This window comes from Ictidomys tridecemlineatus, chromosome 2, assembly GCF_052094955.1.
Source record: "Ictidomys tridecemlineatus isolate mIctTri1 chromosome 2, mIctTri1.hap1, whole genome shotgun sequence".
Taxonomy (NCBI): domain Eukaryota; kingdom Metazoa; phylum Chordata; class Mammalia; order Rodentia; family Sciuridae; genus Ictidomys; species Ictidomys tridecemlineatus.
The window spans coordinates 89,379,964-89,399,400 of record NC_135478.1 but is presented as its reverse complement, the minus strand read 5'-3'; the positions used below and the strand labels follow the sequence as shown (position 1 = coordinate 89,399,400).

Genomic DNA, 19,437 nt, shown 5'->3' with positions numbered 1-19,437 from the left:
TCCAGAGCCCCACCTGGAAGGAAGGGTCCTGGCTCCCAGTCTGATTTGTAGGTCCTGACTCCCCGCCACCGCCCTGCGCTCATCCACCTACTAGAGGTTTCTTTCCAGGAGCCTAAGGCGGAGGGGCTGGACCCCACCGAGCTGGTGACAGAGGGAGAAGGGCTGTGTCAGTCCCCGGCTCTGAGCGCATTTCCAGAAGCATCCGCTCCACTGAGAACCGCAGGGAGGCCAAAATGAGACCGAGATGCTTAGTTGGGGTGAGCAGGGAAACTGCCTGGCTGGGAGGGGGTCATGATCTGGTTTAGTGACACTGTGAGAAGCCTGCAGTGACCTGGGAAGGAAAGTGGTGCAGAAAGCCGGAAAGATAAGGGGGGACGGTACCTCGGCTGCCACAGGGGCTCTTTCCAAAACGCTTGCCCAGCGTGCACCGCCTGTTGAGACCCCGGGTCCCCTAGCTCTCAGGATGAGGCCAACCTCATGAGGGGACCAGGACAGTCATGTTGGGAGTGTTCAGGGTGCCTACCTCCAGGGCGAGCAAGTGCTTGGCACTTAGTAAGTGCTCAGGAAATCTTTACTGGTCAAGAAGGTCTCAGCAGCAACCTCTGGAGAGGAAGTGGTTCTCACCGTCACAGAGACAAGGAAACGGGGTTCACCTCCCCCCAGGATCATTTCTGAGGGGCAGTTTTCAAGCTGTGTCATGAAAGGAAAGACGTTCGTGCTCGAAGTCACAGAGGACGGCTTTATATCCCAAGACCATGAGCTCCTTTCTGGATGGTAAAACCTTTGAAGAAAGAAGTCCTGATGGACTGAACACAGAGGAGGAACCAAACAATGCTTGTTGTGGGTGTGGATGAGTGAATCGTCTCTACTCCTCTGCCCTTTACCACCAGTGCGACTTGGGCTGCTTCCTGGACCTCAGTCTTCTTGGCTTTGGGATGGGCACAACAGGCTCCACCTCTGACGGCACTGTGGTCCAGGGTCAGTGGGCTGCACAGAGCTCGGGGCTGATGTTGGTGCTTGTTATCCCCTGAGCTGGGTTTCAGGGCAGCTTTTGAAAGCATTTGCATTTGGACTGTGTAAGGAAGGGCAGGTGGGCTATTGCCATTGAGCTGGGATAGAATAAGAGAAAGTGAAAATGGGGGATTCGGCCGCCCCCAGAAGTTTCCGTAAGTCGGTGAGCATCCCCGGAGAACATACTGGAAGTCCATGAGACGCTCTCCCCAGCAGGAGTTGGCCTGTCGCTCCTCCACGTGGTGAGTGTCCTGATCCCGGCTCCTTGCTGGGCTCCAGGCCTGTGTCCACTGTGGGCTGTGACAAAACTATTAAGAAAACAGCAGAGCTTCTCATCACAGGGGCCATTTGTCCCCCACGGTTCCCGGGCAAGATCCATGGTGATCCAGTTTGCTTCCGGCCGAATCCTACCTCCGGCCCCATTCTGGAGAGAAGAGGGAAAAGGCTGTTGAGAGGGTCATAGTTTGCATTTCACTAAGAGGCAAGCAACTGATACGAAATAGATGTCATTTTCCCAAGAATTTTGAGACACTGTGACCCCCCCCAGGTCACCCCTATTGGACAGTGTCCCTCCTGTCCATCTTTCCTTTTTCTCTCTTTCCCCCTCCCTCCCTCCATCTCTCCCCGCAGCATGCATTAGGCACCAGGTTAATGTGAATGGGGAGAGACCCCGTTTTGCATAGTTAAGATAAAATTTGCATATTTAAGGTGAATTTGCATGTTTAACTTTCCATTGGAGACGATGTCTCATTTAGCCAGCGGCTCCTTTGGGGCAATGAGATGTTCCAACCAAGCAGCTCCTCTCCATAATTGAAGCTTATCCTATTAAGCCTTGGAAGTTTAAAAAAAAAAAAAAAAGCTATTTTCAATGAAAGTTTTAAATAAATTCTGCCCAAGATTCCACGCTTTCTGAAGGTAGCATGGCCAAGCCATGGGACGCGTCACTTTGGTGCTGGGAATCTTTTTTTTAATAATCGTGGTGTCTTATCCAGACCCCTAGAACCCAAGCCAAGGGCTCCAAGACACATGTTTGAGAGGTGGTCCCAGGTCACACCACAGGGAGGGTACAGGAGGGAAGCAGGGGGAGAGAAGGCGGCCAGTCCTGGGTACACTGAAGAGCAGGTCGCAGCTGCGGGCAGCCGGGGTCTAGTCTTACCACGAGCAGACATCATGGCACCCGAGGTAGAGGAGACTGGGCTGTTCATCAACCGACTCCCACCATGGTTGGTGAGGGCTCCGGGTTCCCCAGGCAGCCCAAATTTCCAACCAGACAAAAAGTCCTCCAGCAATGAGTCTGGGGCTGTGCTGTAGGAGCTGCTGCACAAACCAGCAGTAATGAGGGAGAGTAGAGGAGTTAAAGGTAGGGTGCTGCTACTTCTTGAGCACCTATAGCGAGCCAAGCGTCTGTCCTAGGTTTCCTAACATCGGTCCTTTCTACAACCCTGTGAGGAAGATGAGATGGTTATCTCTACTTCACAGAGGAAGAAACTGAGGTTCAGAGTGGGTCAGGGCCTGGCCCAAGTTGTCCCAGCCAGGGAGTGGAGGCCTCAGGATTTGAACGGAGGTGGGTTTGGTAGACTCTCCTGACCCCATTTCCCTCTGGAGGGAGCACTGTCTTCTAGAAGATTTAGTCTTCCAGACATCTCTCATCTGGGAAGAGGAGCCCCTTCCTTTGACTCTGTGGGGGTCTTCACGCATTCTGCCACAAATTCCCCCCCCATACACACTTTCCCCATGAGAACCCTGGAAGGTGGGCTTGGGAATGCAGTTTGGCAGCAGGTGGGTCTTCTGAGAACCGTGCGGGATGCTCTTTCTTCCCTAGGCAGTGAAAAGGGGGATCTAACCTGAAGGGGCTGATGTGCATCCCCAGCTGGAAAAGTGGGACCCTGCCTGCCTGGCCCAGAGCCTGGCTTCGGTCCCTCGGACCCTCCCTCCAGGGGCCAGGGCACTTCATCACAGGCTCATCCCGCCCACCAGCAGAGCCTGGGTGTGCAGCCCCAGTTCCTCACTTCAGAGCCCCCAGGTGTGGTTCCAGTGTCTCCCTGGGCACAGAGACACGTCCCTGGGTCCCCGCAGGAGCAGGGCTGGTTCCCAGGCCCCGTGCCGCCCTGAACCCCCTGGCTGGAAGGGAAAGTGTTCCGGGTCCGCTCCCTTTGGCCCATGGGGGGCGGAGGGAGGGCTTTTCCATTTCTGCAAGACACACGCAGTAAGAGACTGAGGGGAGGAGGCCGGGCGAGGGGGTAGAGGGCAGACCCAGGTCATGGAGGGCCTGCCTGTCCTGTTCTGGTCTGGCAGTGGTTCCAAGGTTAGGTGCAGTCACTTGTCCCCATGGCAGAGGGCTTCTCTGCATCTGCCAATCACCCTTCCAGCCGGGCTGGTTAGAAAGACTCCCGGGTGGAGGTGGCAGGAAGGAAGAATTTTCTTTCTGGAAGCTTCCAGGGTGGAGTCTAGCTATTTTGAGTGCAGACACTCCTTGGATGGACTCCGGGTGGCATCCACAGATTCCCCAGCTCAGGGCTTCCCAAACCTGTGTGGCTGGGTCACAGTGCTCCGGACCCTCCCGGGGTTCCTGGTACCTGTGGAATCAGATGTGGGCTCCTTGCTCGGCTTTGGGCCCCGCCCACCTCCCTTCTCAGGTTGGCTCCACCCGGTCTGTTCTCCTGCACTTGGCCTGGGTGACCCTTAACCTCTGACCCCTGAACCCCCCAAGGCTCTTTCTTGTCCCCTAACTCCAGTGTGCCTCTTGGGAGAAACACTCTCAGGTGACTCTTGCCTAGGGACCCTGTCCCCATCCCTTGGGTCCCCATTCCATTTCCCTGTATCTCTGTGTCACCCTCTTGTCACCCCCGCAGTGACTTCCTCTGTTGCCCTCCCCACAAACGCAGAGCTTCCTTTGCATTCTTCACTACGCGTGTCGCCTTTCCTGGGCATGCTGGGGCCCCAGCCAGCATTTGTTCAAGGAATGAATGAAAGGCTCTCCCCACCTTAGCAGAGCTCTGCGTCAGGGTTGTGATGTGACACTTGTTATCCCCAGGGAGCTGAGACCTTCCCCAGGGCTCTGGGGGTGCAGGGTCCTTAGAAAAGAAAGAGGGAAGCCAGGCCGCATAAGTTGGGATCTTTGTTACCCCTACAGGGCACAGTGAGATGACATCGTAGGCTTGTCTCAAGAAGAGCATTTTGAGTAAGTACGTTCTGTCTCCCAGATCCTTCCTCTTCAGCCGTCCTGCCCCATGGTGAAGTAGGAGTTGTCCAAGTTTTGGAGGCATCTAGCCTCGAGGTTCAGAGCAGGACTCAAGACTCCTTCTGCTCGCAGGATGTTAGGCCTTGAGCAAGTCTCCCAAACCTGCTGAGCCTCGGTTTTTCACTCTGTAAAATGGGGACACCCGTCGTTGCTCCTTCCTGGGGCTGTCCATGGGGACGACGTAGATTACGTAAAGCACCCAGAACATCACTCTTGCACCTCAGTGTCAGCTCTTGATCTTTCCCAGGTGCCCACAGGCTTGATGACACTTATCACCAACAAGGTGCTTGTTTCCGTGGTTCTCAGCTGGCTCAGACTTTCTAACGCCAGGAGCGGTCACCTGATTCTGAAGATCTCAAATGTTCTGGGTCAACGTTTCCCAGTCCTGTTGATTCATTTGTTCAACACTCTGTCATGATTTTTCTTATTTACCTAGCAGCCCTGCTATTATTTTTAAATATTTAAAAATATATATTTTTTAGTTGTAGTTGGACGCAACGCCTTTATTTTATTTATTTATTTTTATGTGGTGCTGAGGATCGAACCCAGGCCCTCACACGTGGTCGGCAGGTGCTCTTACCACTGAGCCCCAGCCCCAGCCCTTAATAGATCTTTAACAGCTCTTGAACCCAGGTTGGAGGTTCAGGGTGCCATTTCACACATGGATACAATGTGTGGGCTTCGGATCAGGGTAGGTGACATGTCTCTCACTCCAGACAGTCATTCACTGCTTATGCAGGGAGGTGCCGACACCCTCACTGCTGCCCCGGCTGCCCGTGCTCCTCCCCACATCACAGGAACTCGGGGTCCTCCCCAGAGCCATGAAGACGGATCACAAGAAAAACCTGGACCCAGACATCCCACTCGGTCAGCTCAGGGCTTCTGTCCCGGGCGTGGCTCAGGCCACCTGAGGCTTGCTCGCTGCAGAGCGGTGCTCCCTGGAGCCTTGCCTCCGAGGTGCTGACTCAGCCCACCTGGGGGTTGGGGCCCAGAGAAGTTCCTAGAAGGTACTGATGCTGCCGGGCAGGGAACTCCACTTTGAGAACCACGGAGCTAGCTCCAATGTCAAGTCTCTGTCTGGATATTCAGACCATCCTGTGGAAGAGAGCGATCGAATGCCAAGAGGGGAAGAGAGGAGAAGGCAGATCCCGAGTTCCCACTTGTCTGCATGCTATCTGTGAGGTGCTGTGTTGAACCCGACCCTCTAGGCAGCCTGAGGGCGGTCATCCGGGGAAGCCACGGGCTCTGGGAAGTCAGGGTTCTGAGCACGATGAGGGAATCCGAGGGGGGGCATGAAGTTGCCTGCAGGAACCTGGCATCTCTATTGTCCTGGCAAATTCAGGCTACTGTAGGGAGAAAGTAAGGTGACATCATAGGCTCGTCTCAAAGAAGGGATTTTGATTCTAAACTCTTCAGATTAAGACCTCTCCGTACCTGCTGCTAATCTCACCCTGATTGGAAGCTCCGGTTTCAAGTCTCCTACAGCTTGAGCCTTCAGGATGAGTGACAGCCCACTTTGGGACAACTGACTCAGGTTTACTGCCAGGTCAAATCCGGTTAACCCAAGTTTTCCACCTTGAACGTGAGAATGTTAAAAAAAAAATACCCATTTCTTAACGTTGTTATGGAGATCAAATGAGTGTTTAGTACAGTGACTGGAAAATGAGGCTTCAAGTAAATGGCACATGGTCATTAGAATGGCAATGCCAACACTGTAAGTACTGACTAACGGGACAGGGTGTGCTTCAATGCACCAACTCTACAAGGGAACTGGGATGGAACAATTGCTATCCACTACTAGACCACTCGGATGGAGCTGAGAGAGTGAGGAGGTAGCAGCCTCTCTCCACAGTTAATTATCTGGGTTCCAGTCTTTGTAGTAGCTGCCCTGTCCCATCTAACATCTAACCAGTGTCCAGAGTCTCCAGACCACTGAGGCACCTTTTCATTCATCCACTCCATTCATCCACACACCCACCATCTGCCCATCTACCCATTCTTCCATTCATACATCCATCCACCTATTTATCCATCCATTCATCCATCTACCTATCAGTTCACTCATCCATCCATCCATCCATACATACATATATACATACATCTATCAATCCACTCATCCATCTACTCATCTATCCATCCATCTACCCACCCATCTACCTACCTACCTACCTATCTATCCATCTGCTCATCCATCCATCTATCCATCCATCCATCCATCTACCCATCTATCTATCCACACACCTATCTATCCATCCACCCATCCATCCATCCATCTATCTACCAATCTATCTATCCACACACCTATCTATCCACTATCCATCCATTCAACCATCCACCTACCTATCCACCCATCCACATATCTACCAATATATCTATCCACACACCTATCTATCCACTATCCATCCATTCAACCATCCACCTACCTATCCACCCATCCACATATCTATTCATCCATTCATCCATCCACCTATCAGTTCAATTATCCACTGTCTACCCATCTACTCATCCATCCATCCATCCACCCATTTATCCATCTATCTACTCATCCATCCATCCATCCACTTATCTATACATTCATCCATCTACTTATCTATTCATCTGTCCATCCATCCATCCATCCATCCTTCCACCCACCAATCTATCCATTCACCTATCTATCCATCTACTCATCTATCCACCTATGTCAGTTCACTCATCCATCCATCTATCCACCCACCCACCCATCTATCTATCCACACTCCTATCTATCCATCCACTTATCCATCCATTCAACCATCCACCCATCTATCCACCCATCCACATATCATCCATTCATCCATTCATCCATCCATCTATCAGTTCAATCATCCATCCATGCATCCATCCACCTATGTATCCATCTACTCATCCATCCATCCATCCACCCACCTACCCACCCACCAATTTATCCATCTATCTACTCATCCATCCATCCACCCACCCATCTATCCATTCATCCATCTGTCCATCCATCCATCCATCCACCCACCATTCTCTCCATACACCTATCTATCTACTCGTCCATCTACCTGTCAGTTCACTCATCCATCCATCCATCCATCCATCCACCTATCTATTCATCCACTCATCCCTCTACTCATTCATCCATCCACCCATTTATCCACCAATCCACCTATCTACCCATCCACTCATCCATACATCCATCCATTCATCCTTCCAATTAGCCATTCATCCACTCATCCATTCATCCCTCCCTTCATCTCTTCACCTCTCCCTCCACTCCTCCATCTATCTACCCACTCACCCATCCATACACTCACCCACACATTCCTCCATCCATCTGTCCATCCTTCCACTAATCCACTCACTCCTCCATCCTGTCCATCAGTTCACCTGCCCAGTCATCCACCCATCTCTCTTTCTCTCTTTTTTCTCAGGTTAAAGTGCCACAACAAATGCACCAAAGAAGCCCCGCCCTGTCACCTCCTCATCATCCACCGGGGTGGTAAGTATCTAACCCTCGCTGCCCTGGGTGGGGGTGCTCCTGCAGACCATCCAAAATAGCCACCCCACCTGGCATGATTCCAGACACCTTCTGCTTCCTGGGCATCTTCTTCCTGACAGCTGTGTCCTTTATCCATGCTGTAGGTCTGTCCTCCCTGTTCCTTGCTTTTATCCCGGTCCCTCTGATATTCAGCCCACGGGTTCACCACCCCTCCCCCCACCTCCCATAATTTCTGCTCTCTTCTCCTTCCCCAATTCTGTTGCTCTTCCTTCCCTCCTGGAAACAGTGCTGGCCGAGGGTTTGCCCGTGAGGTGCTCTCCACACTCAATCCTTTGGCCTTGCAGGAGTGTGCCTGAGGAGGGGTGTGACTCCGATCTGTTGGTTTGGGCCATCTGTATGTCACTCTCTGGGGCCAATCTGACCAGACCAGAAGGTTATTACCAGCCTTTCAGTGTTGCAAAAGCAAGACCCATTTAGCTGGAAGAAAAGGCATTTCCCCTGCCTGCCAAGGACTCGATAGGGGCCAACTCTTTGCAAAGCCTGCTAGTCCAGTTTTTAAACTCCGTTCCCCGCCCCGATTCTTGCCCTTTGGAGTCCTTATCCTCAGACTCCATCATCCATATTGCAGTTCATCCCTGGGGGACTGTCTAGGCCTGTGCTGACCAACAATGTAGCTCCCAACCACATCTGACTATTTAAGTTTAGATTAACTAAAATGACATTAAAATACGAATTTAATTACTCAGTCCCCACCAACCACACTTCAAGAGCTCTGCAGCCCCATGTGGCTGCCATATTGGATGGGGCAGATTGGAGCATTTTCCTCACTGCAGAAACTTCTCCTGGGCTTCGTGGTCCAAACCCTTGCCATTCACAGCACAGTCCACGGACCAGCAGCCTGGGATCACCTGGGAGCATTTTAGAAATGCACCATTTCTGGCCCCACCCCACACCTGCTGAATCAGAATCCACATTTGCAATAGTATTTGGAAGGCTTTTCCGTGTCCTTTAAAGTTGAAAAGCGTTGCTCACAAACAGGAGTTGTATGCAAACTTGGAGGCATGTGAGGGCCAAGCCAGCATCCTACACGAGAGGAGAGGAGCCAGCCACATGGGGCCATGGCAGCTGGAAAGCGTGGGTGCGTGCTGTCTGGAGCCTGGCCACTCCAGCACAGTGCAGACCTGTATTGCCAACGCCTTAGATGTTTCAAACCAAAGCCCAGAGAGAGAGGTTTTATGGGCCGTATTCTTGTTTGTAACTGTTAGCAACTCATTAAATATTTAAAATTCTTTCTGGCTGCATCTCTGCCACCACCCCATGTAGACACTGAGCAGCACCTTAGAGCCACCAGGAAGCGACTTTCAGGTACAGCAAGCTGCTAATCGGATCTTTCCTCCTCATTCTCCCATATCCCTGGCCTTGGTTAGAGCATGCTCAGGGGAAGCTGCCTAATTTTAGAAGAAATCCAAGGGAAACTTAAAGAAGGAGGCAAATTGCTACCCAAAGCAGTCTCGATGCCAACAGGCAGTTGGTTTTTGATGATCTTTGCAACATTGATCTCCTGGAAGAGAGAAGCAAAGGAACAGAATTGAACTTTCTTCTCCTTCCCCTCCCCGCATCCTTAATTAAGAACCATCTGTTCCTGGAGTAACTGGGTGCACTCAGTGAGGCTATTTTGAAACCTGAATCCTCACAGCCCCTGAGCTCCTGGGCGTGGGGGTCAGCTTCCTTGGGGAATTCTCCGCCCACCCAATTCCTCTGCATGGTGGGTCCTGCTGGAGCCCCACGGACTCCACGAGGCGAGACCCAACCTGCTGGAAGGTGACCTGCACTCAGAGGCTGGCATTTGGAGAAAGGCTCCCTCCCACCCACCTTCACTGTCATGCCCCTTGTGTTCCAAGACCACAGGCACAAGCAAACTGAACTTTCCAGAAGTCGGCCAGTTTCTTCCTTCTCCCCACTGTTGGGGGGAAGTAGAAAATAGTCTGTTTCCATGGTGATGACAGCTCAGGCTGAGCAGAGAAATTACATCCCTGGGTCAGTGCAAGGCTTTAACTTCTCCACCCGCTCCCCTCCCCCACCAGCCCTGGCGCCTTCGCATCTAACAGAGAGCCACTGCCAGGCATCATCCGGTTCTCATTCTCCGCTTCTCCCTGTTGTCCCTCACCAAAGGGGAGCGGGGACTGATGATGTGATCTGGAGTCAGACGCATTTATTGAGCATTGCTTGTATGCTCAGCTTCCTGTGTGGCTTTGGGCGTGATCCCAAGGGGTGCTGGGCGAGCTGAGTCTTTCTTTTAGGGTTCCATGGTTACTAGAACAAAGGGTGGACGTGCAACAGGCTGCTTAGTCCTGCTAAATCCAGAAAGTAACAAAAGGTGATCCTAACACAATGGTCAAGAATGCAGGGACGGCGGTCTCATGAGCTTGTCTGTGAATCATCGGCCCCGAGAAATCGGGACCTTCTTGTATTTTAAGTGAGGTTCAATTCTGAGATGAGTGTCAATATGAAACAGTGGTGGTGCGGGTGGGGGGTTTTGATAATCATTTTTTATTGCCAAGAGTCATGAATTGACAATACAAAAAGTTGAGGAACCTCAGAGAGCACCCGGATCTGATCACAGTGACTGTCACTTCCACGGTTGGGGCGGGTCCTCGAAGTGGGTTCTCAACTCTGCTCTCCGGGCCTGATCAAAACCAAAGTGATACTTAAACTCTCAAATCATTGCTTTTACCCCTACGGATCCGGCAAGGTTGGTCCGGACAGAGTCGGTCCCGTGTGACATCAACAACCCTGTACGGAAGCCACCTCGGTATTCGGACCTGCACATCAGTCAGACTCTCCCCAAAACCAACAAAATCAACAAGGTGAGGCTGGGCATCGGCTGGGAGGGGCATGTGGGGCTGGCACTACCAGGTGGTGGGCGGGAGAGAGGGCAGGTTGACCCGGGAGTGCAGCGCTCACCTGGCAGCCCGTGTGGGCGCTAGGGCTTGGGTGGGGGGGCATCCAGCAATCCGCAGAGACGTATGAGCCAGGAGTCTGTCTAATTTAAAGAGAGGACGCAGGGAACCGGATGCATGCGTGTGCAGGGATGGGACACCAGGCATGGGAACAGAAGCCACCAGGGAGCTTCCCCGGCGGCTCAGATCCTGCCTGTTCTGCTCCGAGAGACGTCTCCCCATCTGCCCGGATGAGCTGCACAGATGGTTCCTGGCTTTCTGAGCATCTGTTGGACTAAGGGCAGGGCATCTGGTCCTCAGCTTCTGGTGGAGACCCGTGGGCAGAGATCTGTAGGGGCCCTGAGCTGTGAGCGGTGGCCAGTTTGCTGGCTTTCCCTCTACAGGAGGCCCCTCTGGACCCTTTCCCTTCCTGCCTTGTGTTTGAAGTGGGTAAAGAGCGAAGCAGCCTGGAGACGGGGAGGTCATGGGTTTGAGTCAGGTCCTGGCTGAGCATCTGGATGGCGGTGGACCTTCCGGTCTGGCTTCTCAGGAAGGCTAGAGAGGGATGGCCCCTCCCCAGTCCACACAGCAGCCAGAGTGATTCTTCATGCAATTGGAACCTTGTCACTCTGTGCTGAAATGCCATCCAATGGCTTTCTATGGCTTTCAGAAAACAAATCAGATTCTCCACTGCAGCCCGCAAATCCCTGCAGAATTGGGTCCCTCCCCCATCTCTGATCTCTCCCTCCATGCTTCCCCGCCAAACCCAGATGTCTGTTTGCTCTCACACTCTCATCCACAGTTTTTACTCCTAGATCTCAGAGCCATTCACCATCTGGCTCCTTGTGACATCCATCTAGCAGATAAGTGACCTCGGCCTCTAGAGTCAGGAAAACCTGGCATCCAGCCTTGGCTTCCTTGACCCACTGGCTGTGAAAGTTTGGACAAGTAATTTAAAGACTCTGGTTTGCAGTTTTTCTATGTGTGAAATGGGGGTGGTTCCTTTATCGCAGTTGCCCTGCAAACTATCCCAATCTTAGTTTATAATAGCATTTTGGTATGATGCTCCGAATCTGTGGGTTTGGAGCTGGGATAGACCATAAAGGGACAAGAGTGTCTTTGCTCTGTGATGTCCAGGGATTCAACTGAGAAAACTCCTGTATTGGCACATTATAGCCCACAGGTCAAGTCTAGCCCACCATCTGACGTTTTAATAAATCATATTGGAACATAGCCACCCTTAGATTGTCTGTGACTGCCTTGGTACTACTGCAATCACAGAGTTAAGAGGTCATGCCAGGAATGGTGTGGACTGTGAAGCCTGACATATTTACTGTCAGGTTCTTTACAGAAAAAGTTTGCTGACCTCTGATATGAGCTGGAGGTTTCTTTACTCACATGTCTGGTGCCTGGCTGGAGAAGTCAAAGTCTGGGCTCAGCGGAGAGATTGAGTATCATACTCGCGTGTGGACCTGATTTGTGGCTTGGGCTTCCTCCCAATATGGCTGCTTCCAGGCGGTTGTGCCTCCTCTATGGCAGCTCATAGCTTGAAGAACAGCCAAATTAGCAAGTAAGGAGGGACTCTGGAAGTGTCACTTCTGTTGTGCTTTACTCATAGAAGCAGTCCAAGTCTGTTCAGGTTCAAGGGAAGGAGACAGAGAGCCAAACTCTGGATGGAACAGTCCAAGCTTATAAAGATTTGTATCCATGTTTTAAAATGCCCTGGATATGCACTAAGAGCACCAGTCTCAGAATTATTGTGGAGGTGAAGTGAAATAGTTGATGTTTAAATACACTTGATACAGTTGCTGGCATAAAGTGCCCAGGAAATTCTAGCTAGGACGACCAGCTTAAGTCCTGAGGCCCTCAATCAAAATGCCAGGCTGGATCCCCTTTTCCTTTGTCATTTTCAAAAGATGATAGGTCTCCAAGATGGGGTGCAGCTCAGTGGTGAGCTCTCTCCTGACATGCATGAAGCCCTGCTCCCACCCGGCACTGCAGAATGAATAAATAAATAAGCAGAAAATATAGGTCTCTAAAAGAAGGAATCACACATCTCTTAGGCCATTTTTCCTCATGTGATATCTTGAGGAGGAGGAGCTATCTCAAGATATTGTCCCCTGGCCTCAAAGGCACTGGAGCCTCTTGGTGTCCAAAGGGACAAAGCTCAGGTCACACAGATCAGTGACTGTGACATTATCCTACTTGTCTTCCAGCAGAAGAATTTGATAAATGAAATAGATTAACCTCTGTTTAAGAGGCAGCTTTGACATGAAGGTAGACAGGACCTGTGACAAGGCTGGGTTACCCCCCACCCACACAGCACCCCTTCCTCTTCTCCCTGGCTTTGTGCAGATGCTTTTTGTCAGCTAATCATGTGGTTAGTGTAATAAATTCTCGGGCCAATTTGGTCTGAAGGTTTCCTTTTTATTACTCTTGGTTTCTTCTGTGTGGCTCAGTCCATCCAGGATCACAGAGGCCTTGCTCCTTCACCTAGTGCAGAGGTGAGAATGTGGATTTTGGAGTCAGAAAACCCAGGCTCACAGCTCAGCCCTTTAACTTTCTATGTGACCATGGGCAGGCCATTTCAAGGTCTGTCCCCTCTGTAAAATGGGCATACAATGGGAGTTATTAGTGGGTTGTAGGGGAAATTAGATGTGCATATGATAAAGGAGTGAGTCCAACTCAGGTACCCAGGGCATGGAAGTGGCTGGATGATGAAGACAGAGGAGGATGAGGAAGAGTAACAAAAGAAATGGGGAGAAGGAAGGGGAGGGAGGAAGAAAATGAAGAAGTAGAGAAAGAGGAGAGGAATAAGGCAGGAGGAGGAAGAGGAAGAGAAAAGGAAGGAGAAGGAGGAAAGGAGAAAGAAGAGGAAGTGCTGGAGGAGATGGAAAAGGACGAGGAATTGAGATGTCGAAGAATGAGGAAGGATGGAGGAGATGGGAAGGATGTAGGAGATGGGGAAGACTGGAGGATATGAGAAGGATGGAGGAGATGAGAAGGATGGAGGAGATGGAGAAGGATGGAGGAGATGGAGAAGGATGGAGGAGATGGAGGAGATGAGGAAGGATGGAGGAAATGAGAAGGATGGAGGAGATGGGAAGGATGGAGGAGATGAGAAGGATGGAGGAGATGGAGAAGATTGGAGGAAATGGAGAAGATTGGAGGAAATGAGGAAGGATGGAGGAGATGGAGAAGGATGGAGGAGATGGAGGAGATGAGGAAGGATGGAGGAGATGGGGAAGATTGGAGGAGATGGAGGAGATGAGGAAGGATGGAGAGATGGGAAGGATGGAGGAGATGGGGAAGGATGGAGGAGATGGAGAAGGATGGAGGAGATGGAGAAGGATGGAGGAGATGAGAAGGATGGAGGAGATGGGGAAGGATGTAGGAGATGGGGAAAGATATAGGAGATGGAGGAGATGAGAAAAGATGGAGGAGATGGAGAAGGATGGAGGAAATGAGAAGGATGGAGGAGATGAGAAGGATGGAGGAGATGGGGAAGGTTGGAGGAGGATAAAGGAGATAGAAGAAGAGGAGATGATGGAGGAACTGAAGGACAATGGAGGAGAAGCAATAGCAAGCGCATCAGCCAGCACCAATCTACCTTGTCCCTCTGCCTCAAGCCATCAAAGATGCCATCTGCAGTGGTGGTGGAGGCTGGAGCTGTCTCACTGTGGTCAGGTTGTTTGAAGGGGCTGCATGGTGGCTTGCTAGGGACAGAGACCTGCCTAGGCCATGCTCAGCAAACTGAGTTGTCTGTTGTAAGGAAGGACACTGATAAGAAAGGAAGGGGACATCTCCCTGGCAGAGCTGGCCTTACGGAACTAGACATGGAGGAAGGCCTGGGTCAGGTGGCTTCTAGGTCATCACTGGTCCCTCATGAGCATTCCTCAGGTGGTCTTCCTGGTTCTGCTCTGTCCATTGCTGTTGCCTGGCTTTGTCTTTCTCTAGTGTCACCCTTTCTCTCAGTCATTGCTGCTCCTCGTACCTGCAGCTTGTTGGCTCTCTGGTGTCGGGAACCCGTGTTCCCAATCTCCCCTCTCCTCAATCTTTACTCCTCGTGTCTTCTGCGACTTTCCCTGTTGGCCCCAGGCATCATGTCATTCTGTATCACAGGTTAATGATCAGGTGCCACCATGGTCCTGTGTTGGGAGCGGGCTATCAGAGGTCACAGGACAAATATGTCTGCTTCTTCAGGTCAGTCCATTCAGCCAAGACCGTGAGGTGAGAGGACGAGGACAGTGTCTTTAGGGAATGTCCCTGGAAGAGCGGTTTCATCTCACCGTGTCCCACTCAGTGCTTCTCGGGGTAACATGGGAACCTGGGAGATGAACATTGAAAAAGAACCATCAAGGCTTGCCGTCGGGCATGCATCCGTTATTGAGGCAGCTCTGCATATTTATAGAGCCAGGGGGGTGTGACAGTTGAAACAGTTTAACAATTTAATGGTTTTTTGGCAGCTGGCTTGGGGTGCGTTCTAATTGGTGAGTAAGGATCACGTGAGCCAGCAGGGCTCACCATTGGACAGCAGGGTCACATGATCCTTACCCACCAATCAGAAAGCCTCCCAGACAACTGTCAGACCATTCAACCGTTAAACTGTCATAACTGTCACACCTCCCCCAGCTCTATAAATATGCAGAGCTGTTCCTCAATAAAGGGGCATTTTTCTCCGATGGTGAGCCTTGATTGTTCTTTCAAACATCCTTCTAGCTGATTCCCAGATCAGATGTGAGTTTCTTGCTCCTTGGTACAAACTTGTGTGTCTGCCTCTGGGCTGCGAGTTGGGACCTGGCTCACTAACTGTGTGACTCCAGCCAGCCATTTCCTCTTCCTACACCTCAGCATCCCCACCTACAGAATGAAGGGGACAGACGGGATGGCTTCTGAGAGATGTTTCCATCTCTTACCTGTGTTCAGAAGAGGGACGTGCCATCCGCCTTTCCCTGCATGACCTGGTAAAGTTCAAGTTTCCCTCTGATGGAACACAACCTCCCACTGCCGGTCCCTCTGGGGCAGAGACCTGGGTCTGACCTGCAGAAGGAATTCCGCCTCCTGTGGAAGCAATTCTGCCAGGGAAAGTGAGCACCAGATTATCCGCAAGTCTATTTATTCGCATCAGCCCCGAGCTATCGACGTGATCAGAACCTGATTCCTGTCCTCAGAAGGTAGAGATGACTCCTTCCCCCAGAAAGACAGCTCTGCCACGACCCTGCCCCTTGACAGACTGGTTGATCACATAGCATTGATCAGCCCCTCCCCATGATGTGTTGTTTCTGTGCTGAGTTTTGAAGATTCTAAGACAAATGATTGGCCCAGTCTAGTGGGAAGAGATGCATCTTCCTCTTCTCTCTCTCTCCTTCTCTCTATCCCTCCAACCCTTCCTTCCTTCCTTCCTTCCTTCCTTCCTTCCTTCCTTCCTTCCTTCCTTCCTTCCTTTCTTTCTTTCTTTCTTTCTCCACATGCATTTACTGAGGGGCTACTATGTGTCTGGCACTTTGCTAAGTGCTGAGAACAGAGATGAAGATAATATGGTGCCTGACCTCAGTGAGCTCCTAGTCTAGAGGAAGACAATCTGAGAAGTGACCACATAGAAGCAACCGTGGAAGCAAGGACATTGTGCCTGGCTGGTGGGGACAATGTACCTTACCTGGTGGGGTGGGGAGGTCAAGTCAGCTTCTCAAGGAAGAGATCTGAATTGCATTTTGAAGAAGGAAGGGACATCTTCCAGGCAGAGCAGGACAGGGCTGAACAGATGTTCCAAATAGAGATGGCAGCGTGTCCTATGCCCTGAAGATATGGAAGGGCCTGGTTTATGTTGGGAACCGTGGGCCATTTGATGTGACTGAAGTGGACATTCAGGGGTGTGGGAGTGACATGAGATAGGAGAAGGTGACATCAGCCCAGGTCTAGCCTGAACACATGCGTTGTGGTTAAACATTTTCATCTGAATCTTGCATCTTTGTTTGAGCAAGATCTGGACTCAGTTGCTATGCATGGGACACCAATTTTTAGCACAAGTCTTCATGATTTTGTAACCTACATAATGATCATCTTTGCAGATCTTCTGTGGAAACTTCTTGAAATCTGCCAGTCCACAAGTGGAAGTTCAAAGAGCAGAGGCTCCAGAGGGGGCCACCTCTGGCCCCATTCTGTTCCCTCCACATCTGGCCCCATTCTGTTCCCTCCACTCCATCATATGACATCACCAGCCTCTGACTTCCTTGAAGTACCTCACATGCCCCACTGGCCTGTGAGAGCCTCTCTCCAGGTCATAGCCCAACCACATAAATCCTCATGTCCCTCAGATGGCATTGCACTTACACATGTGTGGTCATGAAAAAGGAATTAGCTTTCCAGGTAGAGCAAGAAGGCTGCCCTTCTGTTGACATCAGATCAGAGTTACCTCCAAGGTGGCCTTTCCTGGGAGGTGGCTAGAACGAGCTAGAACATGACCTGCAACAGTAAACCTATGTCCAAGTGGTCAGGTGTCCCCTGCCTTACACTCAAATTGGTTTCTCCCCCACTGGGTCAGAGATCTTACTACCGGGAAAGTCTCAGAGCCTGGGAAAGCCAGATGTACAGAGAGGAGGTGTGCATTTTTCTCATTACACAAGCAGAGGGTAAACCTCCACTTTCAAAGTCCTAATTTTTCCCCCCAGAGATAACACCCAACTTGAAGATTTGTTGCCAGGATTAAAAGAACTAACAGATTAAAAAGACTTCACAGTTTTGGGGAAGATGGACTTCTCCCTAATTCTCCCACTAAGTGCAATGGAATTCCCTGGATTATGTATAAGTACATCAAAAGGCAGCAGCTAGAGGTTCACAGTGAGTCCCCTGAAACTCCTTTTGGCTTCATATATCCCAAACTGGGACTTGAAGAAGCTAGCATGGATGCCACTGGGCTCAAGACATATTAAACTTACAGGTTCAAAAATCTGAGCAATGCCCAAATGTAAATAATGTCCACTCTCACCATTCCTGTTAGACTTAGTGCTGGAAGTTCTAGCCATTGCAAGAAGACAAGAAAAGAAAATGGAGAGAGAGAGAGAGAGAGAGAGAGAGAGAGAGAGAGAGAGAGAGAGAGACATGCCAATTGAAAAAAGAAAAATAACACTGTCCTTATCTGCAGATAACATCATTGTCTATGTAGGAAACCCCAAAGCATATACAAGAAGCAAAATAAAAAGGAAACCCCCTTGGAAAAAATAGAATGAATTGCCAGTTCAGCAATATAGCAAGACACAAAGTCAATATACAGAAAGTAGTTGTATTTCAGTCTGCTTGCAATTAAGGTATGGAAGCCTAAATTTAAAATACACCATTATAATTGCTCAGTGAAATGAGAAAGAGATAAATTTAACAAAACATCCACAGAACTTGTATGCTAAAAACTGCAAAATTCTAGGAAAAGGAAACAAAGACCTATAGAAATGGAGGGACATACTTTTGGGAATCATGCTTTGTCCCCTACAAATATAAGACAAAGTCCTGACCCCCTGGATCTGTGAATGTGACCCTATTTGTAAAAAGGGTCTTTGCCGATGTAGTCTAGGTCAGATGATGTCATAGTGGTGGTTCCTCACCCAGTATGACTTTCATGTCTACTAGAAAAGGAGAAGACAAACAGAGATCTACAGGAAAAGCACATGTGACAAAAAAGGTGGAGATTGGAATGTTGTAGCTACAAGCCAGGTGATGCCAAGAACCGCGACATCACCAGAGGCCCGGAGGAGGCAAGGAAGGGTCTACCTAAAGTCTCAGGGGGAGCTTGAGACGTGGCTCTGCTAGGACCTGGGTTTCAGATGTGGAGCCTCTAGAAGTGGGAGAGAATAAATTCATGTTTTTTTTTTAAAGCCACTCATTTGATGGTACTTTCTTACAATAGCCCTAGGAAATTAAAGAATATACCATGTTCATGGATTGTAAGGTCCAACATAGTCAAGAAGTCAATTCTCCCCAAAATGGCTACATAGGGTTAGTACAACTCCTACCAAAACTCCAGCAAGATTTGTTGTAGGTAAGTACAAGACCATCTAATAAAAGTTATATGAAAAGCCAAAGGAACTAGACTAGAAAAAAAATCCCACTTTTGAAAAGAGAATAAAATTGAAAAAAAAAATTCTACCCCATTTCAAAGCTTCTTATACAGCTACAGTCATCAAAACCATAAAGCATATACAGATGGCAGATAAGCACATGAAAGACGTTCCGTGTCATTAGCCATTAGGTAAATGCAAATTAAATGCATAATGAGATACCAGTACACTCTTATCAGAATAAAAGAGAAATGGTGACGAAGCTAAGCCCTGGTTAGGATACTGAGAAAATCAGGGATTCGTGGCCTGCGGGGGCAAAGCGGTGCAGCCTCCCTGGAGAACCATTTTCCCATTTTCTTTGAAAACGAATCATGTCATTACCACATTATCAAGAAATTGCACTCCTGGGCCTTTATTCCAGTCCAATAAAAGATTGTTGTACTTAAAACCTGTGCACAAATGTTTATAGCAGCTTGGTCCACAGTAGCCAATGACGGGAAGCAGCTTAGTAGGTAGTGGTTAAACACACTGTGGTCCATCTGTGTCACAGAACACCACTGAGAAATGGCAAAATGTCACCAGAGGTGCCTGCTGGACTCTCAGTGGCCTCTCAGGTGGCCCCAGCAATCCTTGACGATGGCTTCCTCCCTCCCGTCTCCACCTCTGTCTTCACCTGGCTTTGACCTCTGTGCCTGTCCTTCACCTGTCCCTTAT

General features: G+C 50.1%; 1 protein-coding gene across 1 annotated transcript in view; it reads left to right on the top strand.

The window, feature by feature from the left end:
• Ksr2 (kinase suppressor of ras 2) overlaps positions 1 to 19,437 on the top strand; it is a 350,333-nt gene that overhangs the window by 268,969 nt on the left and 61,927 nt on the right. The window contains exons 8-9 of the mRNA XM_021729336.3: positions 7,669 to 7,736; positions 10,479 to 10,603. Of these exons, the coding sequence (XP_021585011.1) occupies positions 7,669 to 7,736; positions 10,479 to 10,603 (193 nt within the window). The remainder of the gene's footprint in view (positions 1 to 7,668; positions 7,737 to 10,478; positions 10,604 to 19,437) is intronic.